This window comes from Pituophis catenifer, unplaced genomic scaffold (assembly GCF_029215685.1).
Source record: "Pituophis catenifer annectens isolate HBS135680 unplaced genomic scaffold, rPitCat1.0.hap2 SCAF_1, whole genome shotgun sequence".
NCBI lineage: Eukaryota > Metazoa > Chordata > Lepidosauria > Squamata > Colubridae > Pituophis > Pituophis catenifer.
The window spans coordinates 152,643,122-152,658,345 of NW_027256881.1; the positions used below are offsets into that span (position 1 = coordinate 152,643,122).

At 37.4% G+C, this 15,224-nt stretch overlaps 1 protein-coding gene across 1 annotated transcript in view; it reads left to right on the top strand.

Moving 5' to 3' along the window:
* The window catches only part of MACROD2 (mono-ADP ribosylhydrolase 2), a 1,150,264-nt gene that overhangs the window by 1,070,705 nt on the left and 64,335 nt on the right, over nt 1-15,224 (top strand). Inside the window, exons 13-15 of the mRNA XM_070956490.1 lie at nt 10,717-10,782; nt 12,607-12,681; nt 13,709-13,804. Of these exons, the coding sequence (XP_070812591.1) occupies nt 10,717-10,782; nt 12,607-12,681; nt 13,709-13,804 (237 nt within the window). The remainder of the gene's footprint in view (nt 1-10,716; nt 10,783-12,606; nt 12,682-13,708; nt 13,805-15,224) is intronic.

Here is a 15,224-nt window from a genome sequence, read left to right on the forward strand (position 1 = left end):
GCAACTCCCATTTATCTTTCATAATATATTCAAGATATGGGGGGGGGGGTGTTTTTGTATTTATTTAACATGTGGTGGGTTTTTTTTGAAACCAGTTATTTTACAGTAGCAGTACTGTGGACAAGCATAGAACATAAAATGTTAAGATGCCATTAAGAGCATCTCTTCATGTGGATCATGTCTTCTACAATTGATTATGAACGATTCACAAAGCCAATATGTTTGATGACAGCCAGTTGTCACATGCAGTGTGTGTGTATCTATGTGTGTTTATTCTTTGCTATCATTGAAAAACACTAATTACTTTATTGCAGGGGTATCAATCTCTCATCGTCACAGTGGCGTCACGTGACATCTGGAACTTTCCCCCCTTTGCTAAACTGGGCATGGGTGTGGTCTGTGCATGAGGCATCCAGTCCTCTGGCTTTGAGTTTGACAGCCCTGATTTATTAGATAAAGTACTATCAAATAACACCTGTAATATTTCCTTTTTAGAAAAGGACAGTTGTAAGAGAGTGCTGAGAAAACTTTCCTGTGATCCCATTGCCCAAAATGTATCAATAAAATGTTACTTTAGGAGCCACCATATATCAAGATTAATTAGTTCTTTTAATTAATTTGTTTATTTTCTCTTCTGTCGTGTACTCATCGTACGCTAAGTAACAATGATGTATTTATTGAAAAAAATCAGATAGCCATTCAACTCATACACCGTCACCCTCAGATGGCTTACAAAATTATACAAACTATAATAATACTATGGAATAATTTGAAATATCCTCCCCAAATTCCAAATTTTAATGCCAAAAATTAATCAGGCTCTCCCTATATTTAAGAGACCTGCACAGCTATCCTGCAAAGTTTGCTGAGAGTTAAGATTCCTTTTTTTTAATCATGAGATGAAATATTGCTGTGTATTTGTTTTAAGAATTGTTTTATGGGTTTTGTATGAAAATATCACTGAGGGGACAACGGAGGCCATTTGTAATTCCCAAGTCAAATTTCTGTGTCTCTTAGATGCGACCCTGACCAAAATTACCAGGTTTTGACTCTTTTAAATAGTAGAAAAACCCCAGGAATTCCTCCTAAGCCTACATAATAAATAAAAGTTGTTGGAACTGCCCACAGCGATAATACTTACTTCCTATCTTCAACCTGTCCTCTGAAGCCTTATCTCCCACCCCTTCTCCCAAACATCAGGCATGTCCTCACGCTTTCAAAATGTTGCTTGTTTCTGTTTTATTGTACACCCCACTGAGTGCTTTGGAAATTTAAATACAAATTAAGGAAATAATCCTTCAGACAAAAGAAAAGCTGGCCTAGAAAACTGAACAATGAGTAATTCATTCCCACCTCGGAGGTGGTGTTATATCAGTTCTATGCTGTCAAGGCAAGAATACCTTAATTATCTTTCTCTCATAGAAAAGAAGATTGCTTTAGCATTTGCAGGTATTATAATGAAGCCTTTCTTTTCTACATCTTCACTCTTTTTTCAAGCTGGAATAATGTTTATTTCCTCTGGTGATTTTATAATATGGAGAAACTTTTTTTTTCTCCTTTCTCTGCTCATCAGAACTCCTTTGCCATGTAAAGTAGGATCTGTTTCCAGTTTAATGGAAGGGAATCTCCTCTCTTGGATTCTACCTGATCTAATTTTGGTATGAAGATAAAGAATCCTGAGAAGTGAGAGCACAAGCTTTGCAGCTTTCTCACAGGTAGCATCTGGGTTTGTTGAGAGACCCATAGAAATCTTTGGGTACTATGTAGTCGAGAGGCAGCCTATTTCTATTTAAATTACTATTTTTCAGGGTTTTTTCAAAATTATTTTTATTATTTTCCAATTAAAACATCCTTTAATGTGGCATGCAAATGTTTGCTCTTTTTTGATGTCCTGTTGTAAATGCATTTAAGCTTTTTTGCTCAAGCAGCCACCTATATATCACCCACAACAGTAAGGGCCAGCAAAGTACCCTTTAACCACTCGCACTGTTTGCACCAATGAATATGTAAACTGCCCATAAATCCATATAAACTGAAGTTCATCTCAATCTAAACCTTTATTACAACGGCTTGGCATAAAATCTTGGGGAAAATATAAAAGCATTTTGGAGTCAAAACTCAAAAATTTCATCCTAGATTTTATGGTCCTTCAATTTGTAATACATTTTTTCTCAGTTTATGAAGCAGAAGAATACTGTAATCACGCATCAGTTTCTGTGCACAACATTACCTATGATTTGGGATGCCTGGTTGATTTCTTTCCCTGTAGAATTATTGCAGTCATTTTTCACAAGGTACTTAAAATAAAATGCAATTAATCTGTCTTGTTCATAAGAACCAACTTCTCCCATTTGAAATTCAGGTAAATTAGTCATGCTCTGTCCAGGGCTTAGTTGTATGACCCATTAGAAATGTATAAAAAAAGCTATGAAAGACTTAGCTGAAGAAATTTTTTTTTTCCTCATAGCGTTTTCCCACAAGTGCACAGTCTGTTTTTGGGGAGGATCATCTAAGTCCGTGATGGTGAACCTATGGCACGCGTGCCTGAGGTGGCACGCAGAACCATCTTTCCAGGCACATGAGCTGTCACCCAACTCACCTGCAGCTGTGCATGCACACGCGCCCCAGCTGGTGTTCGGACCTCCGGTGCCCATGTGCACAATTCAGGGGACCCAGTTGATCTTCGGAGCTCTCCTGCACATGCACACGTGCAGATGGTGAATTATGTGCACAGTACATGGGGAGCCATGCAAAATGTGTATGCATGAGCAAATGGTGCGGTTGTGCACACAGCGCATGGGGGAGGAGCCACGTGTTAGCATGGATAGCACTTGCGCACACACAGCGTGCACAGCACGTACCTGTTTGGCACTCAGTGGGTAAAAGGGTCGCTACCACTGATCTTGGTTTTTGTCCATTGGTTATGACAGGAACTGTGCAATCAGCTTGTTGTCTGAGCCTCATATTAAGGACTAAGAGAGTGACTGGCCCAAGGTCACCCAGTCAGCTTTCATGCCTAAGGTGTGACTAGAACTCACAGTCTCAGTTTCTTGCCCTTGCCTTAATCCTCAGACCAGCTGGATCTCCGGAGAAATGATGCTTAATTTTCAGCCTTGCATATCCATTATTTTCAAAACTTGACTTGTGTTTATGTTTAAGCAGAGATGTCTTTCTAAATCTAGGGTGAAAGGAAAAAGTTATACTGAGGAGAAAGAAGTGAAGATGGTGAGGATATTAACCATTTATTGCAAAATGTTTAACTATTTGTAAATAGATATGTAACAAAGATAAAATCATTTAGGAAGCAATAGATACGCTTTTTATAGTCCAGTCCTTGAATTAACTTAGAAAGTATGGCTTTCTAAGGTTGCCTTGTATTAAAGCAGTTTTAATCATTTATCTCTTCCGTTTTTGAGAGACAGGATATATTTCATCCTTATATGTTTGATTAGTATAGCTGTGATCATGTTTAATACCTCCTAAATAAGAGCAATAATGATGAACCTGTCCTCTATAAATGAACAAAGGGAGAACAATTATCATATAACTCTGCTATGAAATGGAGAAGTAAAGGACTAGATTGGTGACATGCATTATATTTATCTGACTGGTGAAGGATATTGCATTCTACTAAAACAATTTTGTTCTCCACTCTGATAATTGTCCCTTATGAAATCCAAGCACATATTTGGATTACATATAGAATATCAAAAAAACACTGGGAAGAATCAGGTTTTAATCCATTGATTGACCTTAGAATCATCCGACTTTTTCTTTAGACTGAAATGCCTCCCAGACATTATTCTTCTGATAATAAATGAGCATTTAAGTGAAGAGAGAGAGAGAGAGAGAGAGAGAGAGAATTCATATAAAGTGCCTGGTTTTTCTATATTTAAGGATGTGTATATAAAAGTCAAAATCAGTTTGACTACAGTATGACCTTTTGCTCCTCCTCAATGAAGTGAAAAATAGTTAACATATTTTAACAACAAATACTTTTTTCAAGAGCTAGAATAGAAAAATATGCTATGAACATATTTCCATTTAGAAATACTTTATATCCTAGCATTATTGAAGCAGTCACTTACATTTTTAAAACTTTTCTATCTGGTGTGTGTGTGTGTGTGTGTGTGTGTGTGTATGTATGTATGTGTGTACACATGTATATGTCTTTGGCTAGCCCCTTGAAATACATAGAAGACCAGATTACACAAGAACATCCTTTTTTTCCTATATAATTAGTTATTTTTTTAACACTTGTCTCACATTTTCCAGCCACTGGATTTTCTTTATGAAATGGGCTTGCTACCTTCCTTTATTTTATGCCTGTTAATCTGAAAAGTAAATCTATCCTTAGGCTTGAATATTTGATTTAATATTAGCATTTGAGGAGGAGAGTCTTCAATACAGACTTGACCTTAACGATTTTGAAAGTCAGAATCTGCATATCAGTGTAATATCTGTCTTGGCAGATTAAATAACATAGCCTTAACTCTCTGAGGTTATTTTCTTTAAAACATGATATGTGTGAAAAACTAAAATGGAAAATCCTCATATCTTTATGTGGAGTAAAATTCTATGTCCTTTCACTAATATCTGATTTGCAATTTTATCTTCCCTAATGAAATTATATTTTATTATAAGGTTCTGATGGACAATACTCTCCCCTCCCAAATTAAAGTAACCCTCCAGCATTGAAAGGAAAAAGGACATATGATCATCCATTTTGAATTATAGGCAACTATGGTGGTTATATGCTTGATATGTATATATTATTTCATTTCATTTGCTGGAATCTGCAGTTTAAAGACTATCCAGTGAAGTTCTGTAAGGCCCAGAAACAGAAAGCTATTCCAGCTGAAATAGATCAATACACTAGCTGGATCAGTAGTTTAGCTCGCATAAGGCAAAGATATGTATGTTCCTACTTCAGAAAACATTCATTAAGCCCTTTATGTGTAAAAGCCCAATTCATACATTAAACCTAACAATAGTGGAATAGAGTAGAATACTTTATGGCCAAGTATGATTAGATACTTGGCCAAGTATGATTAGACAAGGAATTTGTCTCCAGTGCCGAAGCATGCTAAATAGCAGAGTAATAATAATTATAATAATACCAATAAGATAAGGTAGTAAAAAAGATGAGAAGGATAATAGTAATACAACCATCTACATGTGTAAATATACTTAATACTTAAGACAGTACTGTGGGAATTAGGTGTACAGCAGAGTGATGGCCCGAGGGAAAAACTGCATCTAGTAGTTTTGGCATGCAGTGCACTGCAGCGGAGGAGTTGAATCAGCTTATGTCCAGGATGTAAGGGGGCTGTAGATATTTTCTCAGCCCTCCTTCTGACCCATGCAATATACAGGTCCTCAACAGAAGGCAGGCTGGTTGCAGTTATTTTATTTTGCAGTCCTAACTATCTGTTGAAGTCTGTATTTGTCCTGTTTGGCTGCTGTACAAATCAGACAATTATAGAAGTATAAATGACAGACTCAATAATTCCTCTGTAGAACTGCATCAACAGCTCCTGAACTTTCTGAGTTGACACGGGAAAACATTCTTTGTTGCCCCTTTTTTAATGATGGTTCTAATGTTAGGTGTCCATTTCAAATCCTGGGAGATTATAGAACCCAAAAACCTGAAGGACTCTATTGTTCATAGTGTGTTGTCTAGTATAGTAAGAGGTGGTAGAATAGGAAAGCTCCTCCTAAAATCCATCTCATCTCTACAGTTTTAAATGTATTCAGCTCCAGATTGTTCCAGCTGCACCACAGGACAAGTTGTTCAACCTCCGTCTATATGCAGACCCATCACCATCTCAAATGAGACCAATAATTGTTGTGTCATCTGCAAACTTCAGTACTTTAACAGAGAGATCCTTAGAGATGCAGTTCTTGGTATAGAGAAAAAAAAGTAACGGAGAACACACAGCCCTGTGCTAATTGCTTTGGTATCCAATGTGATTTCCCTAGCATCACCTGTTGCTTTTTATCTGTCAGAAAGTTTATAATCCATCTACAAGTATGGACAGACACAGCTAGTTGAATCAGTTTAGAGTGAAGAATTTCTGGAATAGTGGTATTGAATGCCAAGCTGAAGTCTACAAAAGGGACCTGTGCATAGGTCCCTGGGGATTCAAGATGTTGCAAGCTATAATGCAGTGCCATATTGACAGCATCAGCTGCCAATCTATTTGCATGGTAGGCAAACTCCAAGGGGGTCTAACAGCAGATCCACGATTTTCAAGTGGACAAGCACTATTTTTCAAAGATTTTCATAACTACAGATGTCAGAGCAACCAGTCTGTAGTCATTCAACTCCTTGATGGAGAGTTTCTTGGGAACCGGGATGATATTAGAGCATTTGAAGCAAGAAGGAACATAACACATCTCTACTGATTTATTAAAGATGTGAATGAAGATGGGGGCCAGTTGATCAGCACAGACTTTCAAGCAAAAAGGGATTACTCCGTCTGGGCCTGTTGCTTTTCCAGTCTTTTCTCTGTGAATTAGACCTCTCACATCTTTTTTTTACGATCACCAGTGGAGGGAGGCCCAGAGGGATGGAGATAGGTGAAGGAGATTTGACTACTGTTGGAGTATCAGAGATGGGAAGAGTACCAATAGTTGACAGTGATCTCCTCTCAAACCTACACTAGAACACATTCAGGTCCTCTGCCAGTTGCTCATTTTCTCCAGTAAGGGAGGGAGATCTGCTGTAGCATGAATGATATTCTTCAGGCTTTTCCACACATTTGCTGGTTCATTTGCTGAGAACTGATTCCTCAGCTTTTCAGAGTATTTTCTCTTTGCTGCCCTGATCTCCCTTGTTAATATATTCCTGGACTGATTGCACAGCATCATGTCTCCATTCCTGTAGGCTTCCTCTTTGGCGCGATGTAGCTGCTTGAGCTTAGCTGTGAACCGCGGTTTATTATTACTGTATATGCCGAAACTCTTGGTCGGCACACATGTTCTCACAAAAACAGATGTCACAGTATCAGTGAGTTCATCCAAGTCTGCTGAAGCAGCTTCAAAAACACTCCAGTCTGTGCAGTCAAGGCAAGCCGGTAACTCCAACTTTGCCTTCTCAGTCCAAAACCGTTATCCTATATGGAAGATATCGCCACCGCTAAGTATAGTTTCTCCTCTGGCATACTGCCATCTTAAATTTTGACCACTACAGTCAATTAAACATTGTTAAGCTTTAAACATATAGTTGTTAAGCAAATCTGGTTTCCTCCATTCACTTTGCATGACAGAAGCCAGCTGAGAATGTCACAAATGAACACTTGACCCTGGGATACCACAACCAACATAAATACATGCTGGGTGCCAAGTACCCAAATTTTGATCACATGACCGTGGGATGCTGCAATGGTCATAAGTGCAAGAACCAGTTTTAAGTCACATTTTTCAGTGCCATTGTAATTTTGAGCAGTCACTAAACAAATGATTGTTAGTCGAGGACTAATTGTAGGGCACCAAAAATGTAATTATATCTATGGGTATTGTGTAAAATTATTTTTTGTAATTTGTTAGATTCTTACCTATTTGTACTGAATGGTTTATTAACATTGAACTAGAAACAATAAAAAAAAACAGAGATCATACTAAATGCAAAACTTGCTTCAACACAGAAAGATTTTTTATGATTTGGATCACCTTGCTTTTCTTTGTTGTTGTTAGTCGTGAAGTCATGCCCAACCCATCATGACCCCATTGACAAAGTTCCTCCAGGCCTTCCTCTTCTCTACTATCCCCCGGAGTCCATTTAAGCTCACGCCAACTGCTTCAGTGACTCCATCACCTCATTCTCCCGTCCCCTTCTTCTTTTGCCCTCAATCTTTCCCAGCATTAGGCTCTTCTACAGTGAGTCCTTCCTTTTCATTAGGTGGCCAAAGTATTTGAGTTTCATCTTCAGGATCTGGCCTTCTAAAGAACAATCAGGATTGATCTCCTCTAGGACTGACCGGTTTGATTGCCTTGCAGTCCAAGGGACTCACAGGAGTCTTCTCCAGCACCATAGTTCAAAGGCCTTAATTTTTTGGCACTCAGCCTTCCTTATGGTCCAACTTTCACAGCCATACATTGCAACTGGGAAAACCATGGCCTTGACTATGTGCACTTTTTTTGGCAGAGTGATGTCTCTGCTTTTTAGTATGCTGTCTAGATTTGCCATAGCTTTCCTTCCCAGGATCAAGCGTCTTTTAATTTCTTGGCTGCAGTCCCCATCTGCGGTGATCTTGGAGCCCAGGAAAATAAAATCTGTCACTACCTCCATTTCTTCCCCATCTATTTGCCAGGAATTGAGAGGGCCAGATGCCACGATCTTAGTTTTCTTTATGTTGAGTTTCAAGCCATTTTTTGCACTCTCCTTCTTCACCAGCATCAAGAGACTCTTTAGTTTCTCTTCACTTTCTGCCATTAGAGTGGTATCATCTGCATATCTAAGGTTGTTGATATTTCTCCTGGCAATCTGCTGTACAAAATGTAAATTAATGTCTATTTTAGTTGCTAGTATTGTGACCAGTTATTAGCAAATGTCTAATGTGAACTGATAAATCTGGGGCAAGGTACATCATTATACTGATTATTTAATGAAATTATTCTTTCTTTCTTTCTTTCTTTCTTTCTTTCTTTCTTTCTTTCTTTCTTTCTTTCTTTCTTTCTTTCTTTCTTTCTTTCTTTCTTTCTTTCCCTTTCCTGTGGTTTGGCTTGCTTGAATAGTCTGAAGTTATTTGCTCTGCAGGCATCTTTCTGCTGTACACCTGTTCCCTGTTTGTAGCACACTGTTAATCAGGATTGTTTAAATTGCCTAGCTTTTTTCTGCTTCCGTGGTTTAATTCAAAAGTCTCTTTCCCTGTCTCATTTTGATAGTATTGGCAGAAAGCATTTTACATTTAAAATACGATTAATAATATTCTGTGGATTAATTTGAGAAGCTTAAGTACAAATGATTTGAAAAATATGTATACTTGAGTTCTACTTCAACTTTTGACTTTGTCTTTAAACAAGCTGTGGAGGTAATTAAATATTTGCCTTGGGGAATTATTTACAATTAATTAAAATCACTAACTTTTGATGCATTCTCATTTTACAGATTATTAAACTTTGATCAGATGTTAACTGCCCAGGTTTCCCATATATTCCACAATGATAGTATTTGGCAGTCTTTGGAAGCTGTTACTTTCATGCTATTCTTTAGTTCATTGCTTACTGCTAGATATATTTTAATAAGCACACATTTATAGAAATTACTCCAAGTTTTAGTATGAATGTGACCCAGCTGGAGATAAAATAGCATTGAGGCTGATGTTTTGAAAGAACAATGCCTTTGATGGCATAGATTGCATACCATTACAACAGCTACCATAGTTATTGAGTATATGATTTTATAAATGATATACATTAGGAATAGCAACTTGGTCTTCTCAAAGTATTTTAGATTTCAGCTATACCATGTCTTGCCATTAACCTGGTTGACTGGAGTGGAACTCTAAGTCTCTATGTTAGGAAAAAGCATAACCATGAGATATTTGGAGATGGATAAGTTTCAAAAGGAGGGAAGTCAATTTGAGATTCCCATTTACTGTGAGACCCCCATCTTCATCACAGTGTTAAAGGTAAAAGTATCTTCAGTAGAGGGATTTTGCATTTTTGACAACAGTACAAGTAAGCTGGGATAAGAGGATTCAGAGTTAGTTCCTTCTTTCTACTCCCATCCTCATCCTCCAAGCATGGCTAAAGTTCTGTTAAGGCTTTTGCATGCTGAGCTGATCAAGCAAGAACTTGTACATATTCAGCGCCAGATGCTGAATTTGGAGGATTTTGTTCTGCGCAACATTTCTTTGCGTACCTACACCATTATTCCTGGATTGTGAAGTTTTGTTTGTGAAGTTCATTCAGAGGTTTATTTACAGAGAGTAAAGGCCAGGTCTTCTTTTCAAAGCTGTCTATTTCTAGAAATGATATGAATTTTTTTTTTCATGCAGTGAAAGAAAAAGGTAAATTATAGGCTAAGCATGGGCTAGAGGCCTTTTCTCCCCTCTAGTTTATTTAGAATTGGAAAAATAACATGTTAGAAGTCTTCACCTGTCATTCCTGAAATGATTTGCAGGAGAGGAAAAGGAGAGCACTGTGGTTTCCTCCTCTAAGGAGACCATCTGAATGCTGACAACACCACCCAGGTCATGATGCTGAATTGTTTTTGTCCAGAGTGAACCGTTCCAAAATACAAGGAGGATGTGGGTTACATTTTATTTTCCATGTAAAATTCAGTTCATTCTATTATTATGGGAAAGAGTTATTTGTGAAATCACCAAGACTATAACATCTCTGCCTTGGCAATTCTAAAATTAAGTACCGTTTTTATTATCTGCATAATCCTTATTCTGAGTTTTTGCTTAATCCCAATGAAATATTTCAGAATTTCAGGAGAATGAATATGATTGTTGTAAATTCTATTAAAGTGAAATAGATGAAGAAGAATATAATCTAAGCGTGTTTATAAATTTGTTAGTGGTTTCAGTATTTTACGTTAAAAATACAATTGTATTAATTGTAATTTAATGTAATATAATATCGATCAATCAAACATTTTGAAAATTATTTTAAATACCTTTAAAACTATGAGGGATCATAAAAAGTTGCTCAGAAAATCTATAGAGAAGCAAAGTCATTTTTATTTGTTTTATTTTTCTGTAGAATCCCCAGATACAAAAGAGCCTAATCCAGTGCCTCATGCAACCTGTGAAGAAGATCAAACTGATGGTATGTCTTCTACAATCCTTTACAGAATCATAATAAATAGTTTGATGGCATCACTGGTTCTTTTCATTAATAAAATCAATTTGCTTCTTCACATCTTCAATCAACTTTGTTTCATACATGGCTAAGGACAACACTCCAAAATTTCAATAATCAATTTCAGTAGTGTAATCTCTAATTTTGTACACATGTTCTGATCAATATCATATTTATTAGAAATGAAGATGAGCTTTTCTCCCCAAATGTGATTTAAGAATGGGGAAAGTTTTGAAATGTTTTGAAAATACAGAAAGTGAACAGGAAAGTTGAAAGGCAACTAATGAGAGGGCAGTTGAAAAGAAGTGATATGAAGCTGAGCAAAAGAAGGGAAGAAGCTGCTATATAGCATAAATCCACAGGGACAGATACCATTGCCCTTCCTTCTCTTTGTTACTCTCTGTCATTAGAATCTCAGGCCATAAAAATGCTATCTCAATGGATAGGGAGGGTCTTTACAACACTCAGCATTTACATATGGATGGGAATGAAATGAGAATGAAGCTAGCGTGATAACTGAATAAGACTGAAACTCCGGTGCAAAACTTACCTGGGAGTAAAAGATACTGAATTCTGTGAGATTTGCTGTAGCGCAAGATTGGGGAGGGTCCCTTGTGTTTGTAGCCCAGTACAAAGGCTTCTGTCAGCCAGCAAACAGGCCAAGCCTATAGATACTTTAGATAAAGCGTCACACACTAAATGGTACTTAGTACACAATAAGGATGCAATAAGGGCCCAGATAGCTTCTCCTCCCCTCTTGCAAATACAATAGTTTGTATGTGAAATATTTCTGTGCAGGTGGGGAATAAAATGATTTTACCAACCATTAATTTACAGACAATTCATTTTATCCAATAGTTATTAATTCATTTCACCAGCATGATGATGTTATCTAGTTTGGGTAATGAAACGACTGCAAGAAAACAGCCAAGCTCAGAGAGCACCAAGTACCCCTCATTTCAACCCTGAACTACAAATATTCCCCTTTATCAATATCAATTATCACCATTTTTTTTTCACCAGCCCTGCCTTTCTAGAGAAGGGCCTGTGGCATGTGTTTGTTTCTCACTTCCCTGAATCTGGATAAAAAAACCAAAAGAGCATTGGAAATATCCTAGTCCCGTGATGGCGAACCTATGGCATGGGTGCCACAGGTGGCACACGGAGCCATATCTGTGGGCGTTGCCCTACCTCAGTTCAGCACACTGGCCAGCTGATTTTCGGGCCTTCCGGGCCCACTGGAAGTCGGGAAACAGGCTGTTTCCGGGCCTCCGGAGGACCTCTGGGGGGATGGGGAAGGCCATTTTCGCCCTCCCCAGGTTCCTAGAAAGCCTCTGGAGACTGGGGAGGGCAAAAAATGGGCCTACTGGGCCCACCATGCCATCGCGTGCCAAAAGCGGGGGGGTCACGCGTGCATGCATGGGGGGACGGGGCACATTGAATTATGGGTATGGGCACGTGCACATGCAATCCCCCCAACTCCCCCCGCTTTTGGCACACGACAGCAAAAAGGTTAGCCATCACTGTCCTAGTCCCTCTTTATAACTCTAATTGTGACAGACACACATACTCATTTATTGAATTGATTTTAGTTCCCCTAGTTATCAGAGTAGGAACTGGACAATGTGCAGAAGTTTTGCGTCTTTATGTCTATCTTCCTGTATGGAAGGACTGTCTTAAATAGAGGAACATCTTCCTTTCAGTGAAAGAAAGTAGCCTTTAAACATTTCTTAAATTAAAAATGCACATTAATATCATACTGACATCATTTTCCATTCTTTAACACAATAGGACTGCAAGATGATTCCTCAGAAGTTGAAATGAATACTCAGGCAGATTCTCAAATCTCTGACATGGAAGCTGAAGGTAGTTATTGTTCAAAAGAAGAGGGGAAATGTTCAAAATGTTCAATCAATTATTTATAAAGTCCACACCATTGGAAACATTATTTTTTAATTACAACTAGTATTTAAATATAGATCTGGGGAACAAATGGCTTCTTTAGATTCTACTTTGGAGCTCTGAACAAGAAATAATAATTGTACATTCCAGAGAATTTCCACTACTAAAATGGTTTCATGGAAATAAGTATTATTTCCCTTGCTGTCTCTGTTAAATCCTGTTAGGTTTTACTGAATAGTCCAACCATCTTTTCTATACACCTATTTTGTTTATTTAAAAAAAATAGAAATTTAGATACTTTGTACTGAATGTTTCTCAGCCCAAATAAGCAGTGGATTTGAACCACTTAACATTAAATTAAATTCTCCAACTGGGTAAGCTGTTTACTGACATGTGAGTTTCATAAAGAGTTACATTCAAGTCCTATACACAGAAAACTGTGTATTGATAGCAGTGGTGGGTTTCAAATTTTTTTACTACCGGTTCTGTGGGTATGGCTTGGTGGGAGTGGCTTGGCTTGATGAGAGTGGCTTGGTCGGCATGGCAGGGGAAGGATACTGTAAAATCTCCATTCCCACCCCACTCTAGGGGAAGGGTACTGTAAAATCCCCATTCCCTTCCCACTCTTGTTGGAAGGATATTGCAAAATCTCCATTCCCACCCCACTCTGGGGCCAACCAGAGGTGGTATTTGCCAGTTCTCCAAACTACTCAAAATTTCCACTACCGGTTTTCCGAACTACTTAAAATTCTCCAGAACTGGTCAGAACCGGTTGAAACCCACCTCTGATTGATAGCCATTTTATGAAATTGGGTTTTTATGAACTAATTCAAGATGTGAGTGGTATTTAATTGGATTGACTAACGCAACATACTACCTAGTATAAAACTTATAACCATGTGGTGTACTATTTGGGGGAAATGTTGTAAATTATGCTAATAGTATCTGCTGGCCACTATTCTGTATAATCTCCCCCAACACCTCTTTTCAGATACTTTGATAACCCAGGAAGAGACAATAAAGGAAGAGAAACCTCAGGATCCTGAAGTAGATAAAACTAATCAGGAGAGCAAAGGACAAGATAAAGGTAACATAGTGTGTAAATGTAAGATAGCAAACTATGTTTGTGAATTATGTTTCTCCTTTTCTTGATAGGCACGTAAAGCATGACTTACTTACTTACTTACTTACTTACTTACTTACTTACTTACTTACTTACTTACTTACTTACCTACCTACTTACTTACTTACTTTTGCAAAATACAGGACAATAAGGATTTTTTTTTTAATGTTTTCTGAGATTGATTCAAAATATTTTGGAAAAATAAATAATATTCTAATTAGAAGAGGAAGACATTTGCTAAACTCTTGGAATATATTAAGGACCTAGTTGACAATTCCACTGTAAGAATATTTAAAAAAAAAAAGTTCATTTGCATGTAATGTGTCTAGGTTGTGCCCAGTGATTCTATGTAATTGTTGTTTGTCATCAAATGGATATTCCCTAATTTTAAAGCACTTACTGTTAATAACAAGGACTTCCTTTCATACAGAGATTAAATAATTTAAAATAAAAATTAGCCATCGTCTTTACTGAAAATCCAGGTCATTGCTAACTATAGCTTTGTAACAATGAACTTACAGAGACGGTGGTTTAATTGCAAACCATATTTGTAATATTGACACTTTTCTGCATTGGAAACTTAGGTTATAGCACTTACCTTCTTCATTGCGCATATCCAGCTTCACAACATTTTCATTTTTTTTTATTGCATTGCAAATCCAAGTTGAGACTAATCACACCTTCTTTATTCTGCATGATGTTAATGGTATCAGAGTTGTGTTTCATTACTGACAGTGATAATAGAATTGATATAATCCTTCCTGCAAATCCAGGTAAATGGTGTTATTCTTTTTCTTTTCTTTTCTTTTTTTTTTTTTTTGCAGAGCTAGCTTAGGGAATGCAAACTCATTCAAGCTGCAAATGCCAAAACCATTATGCTAATTTTCTCTGCACAGAAATTATTTACATTTTATTTTATGCCTCATCAGAAGCAAGGCAAATCAAATGTACCTTCATTATTTGTACCTTTCCTTCTCACACTTTTCTGTCCCTTACAGCTTGCATTTAACACCCAGTGGGTGCATTATATTTCGCCATCTGTTCTACCTAAGATTCAGATATGGAGTATTTGAAAAGTTAATGTCCAATCCTCCCTTCAACAGATAGCTAGTTTGGTTGGTTGATTGATTAATTCGTTGGTTAGTTTTCTTGGCATCTTCTCTTTCTAAAAGTAAGAGATTGAAAAATGAAAAACTGATATATGGGTCCCCTTTATCTGCAATATACAGTTTAGGGTTCTGTTGCTGAAGCATCTCATGTTTGACAAGTGCAGATACAGTTATCTTAACTTCCATCACAAAATAGAAAACTCTTCATGTTTACTTTGATACCTTTGGATCACACTGTAGAGCTGTAATCTGGAGATTGGCTCATTACTCCATTC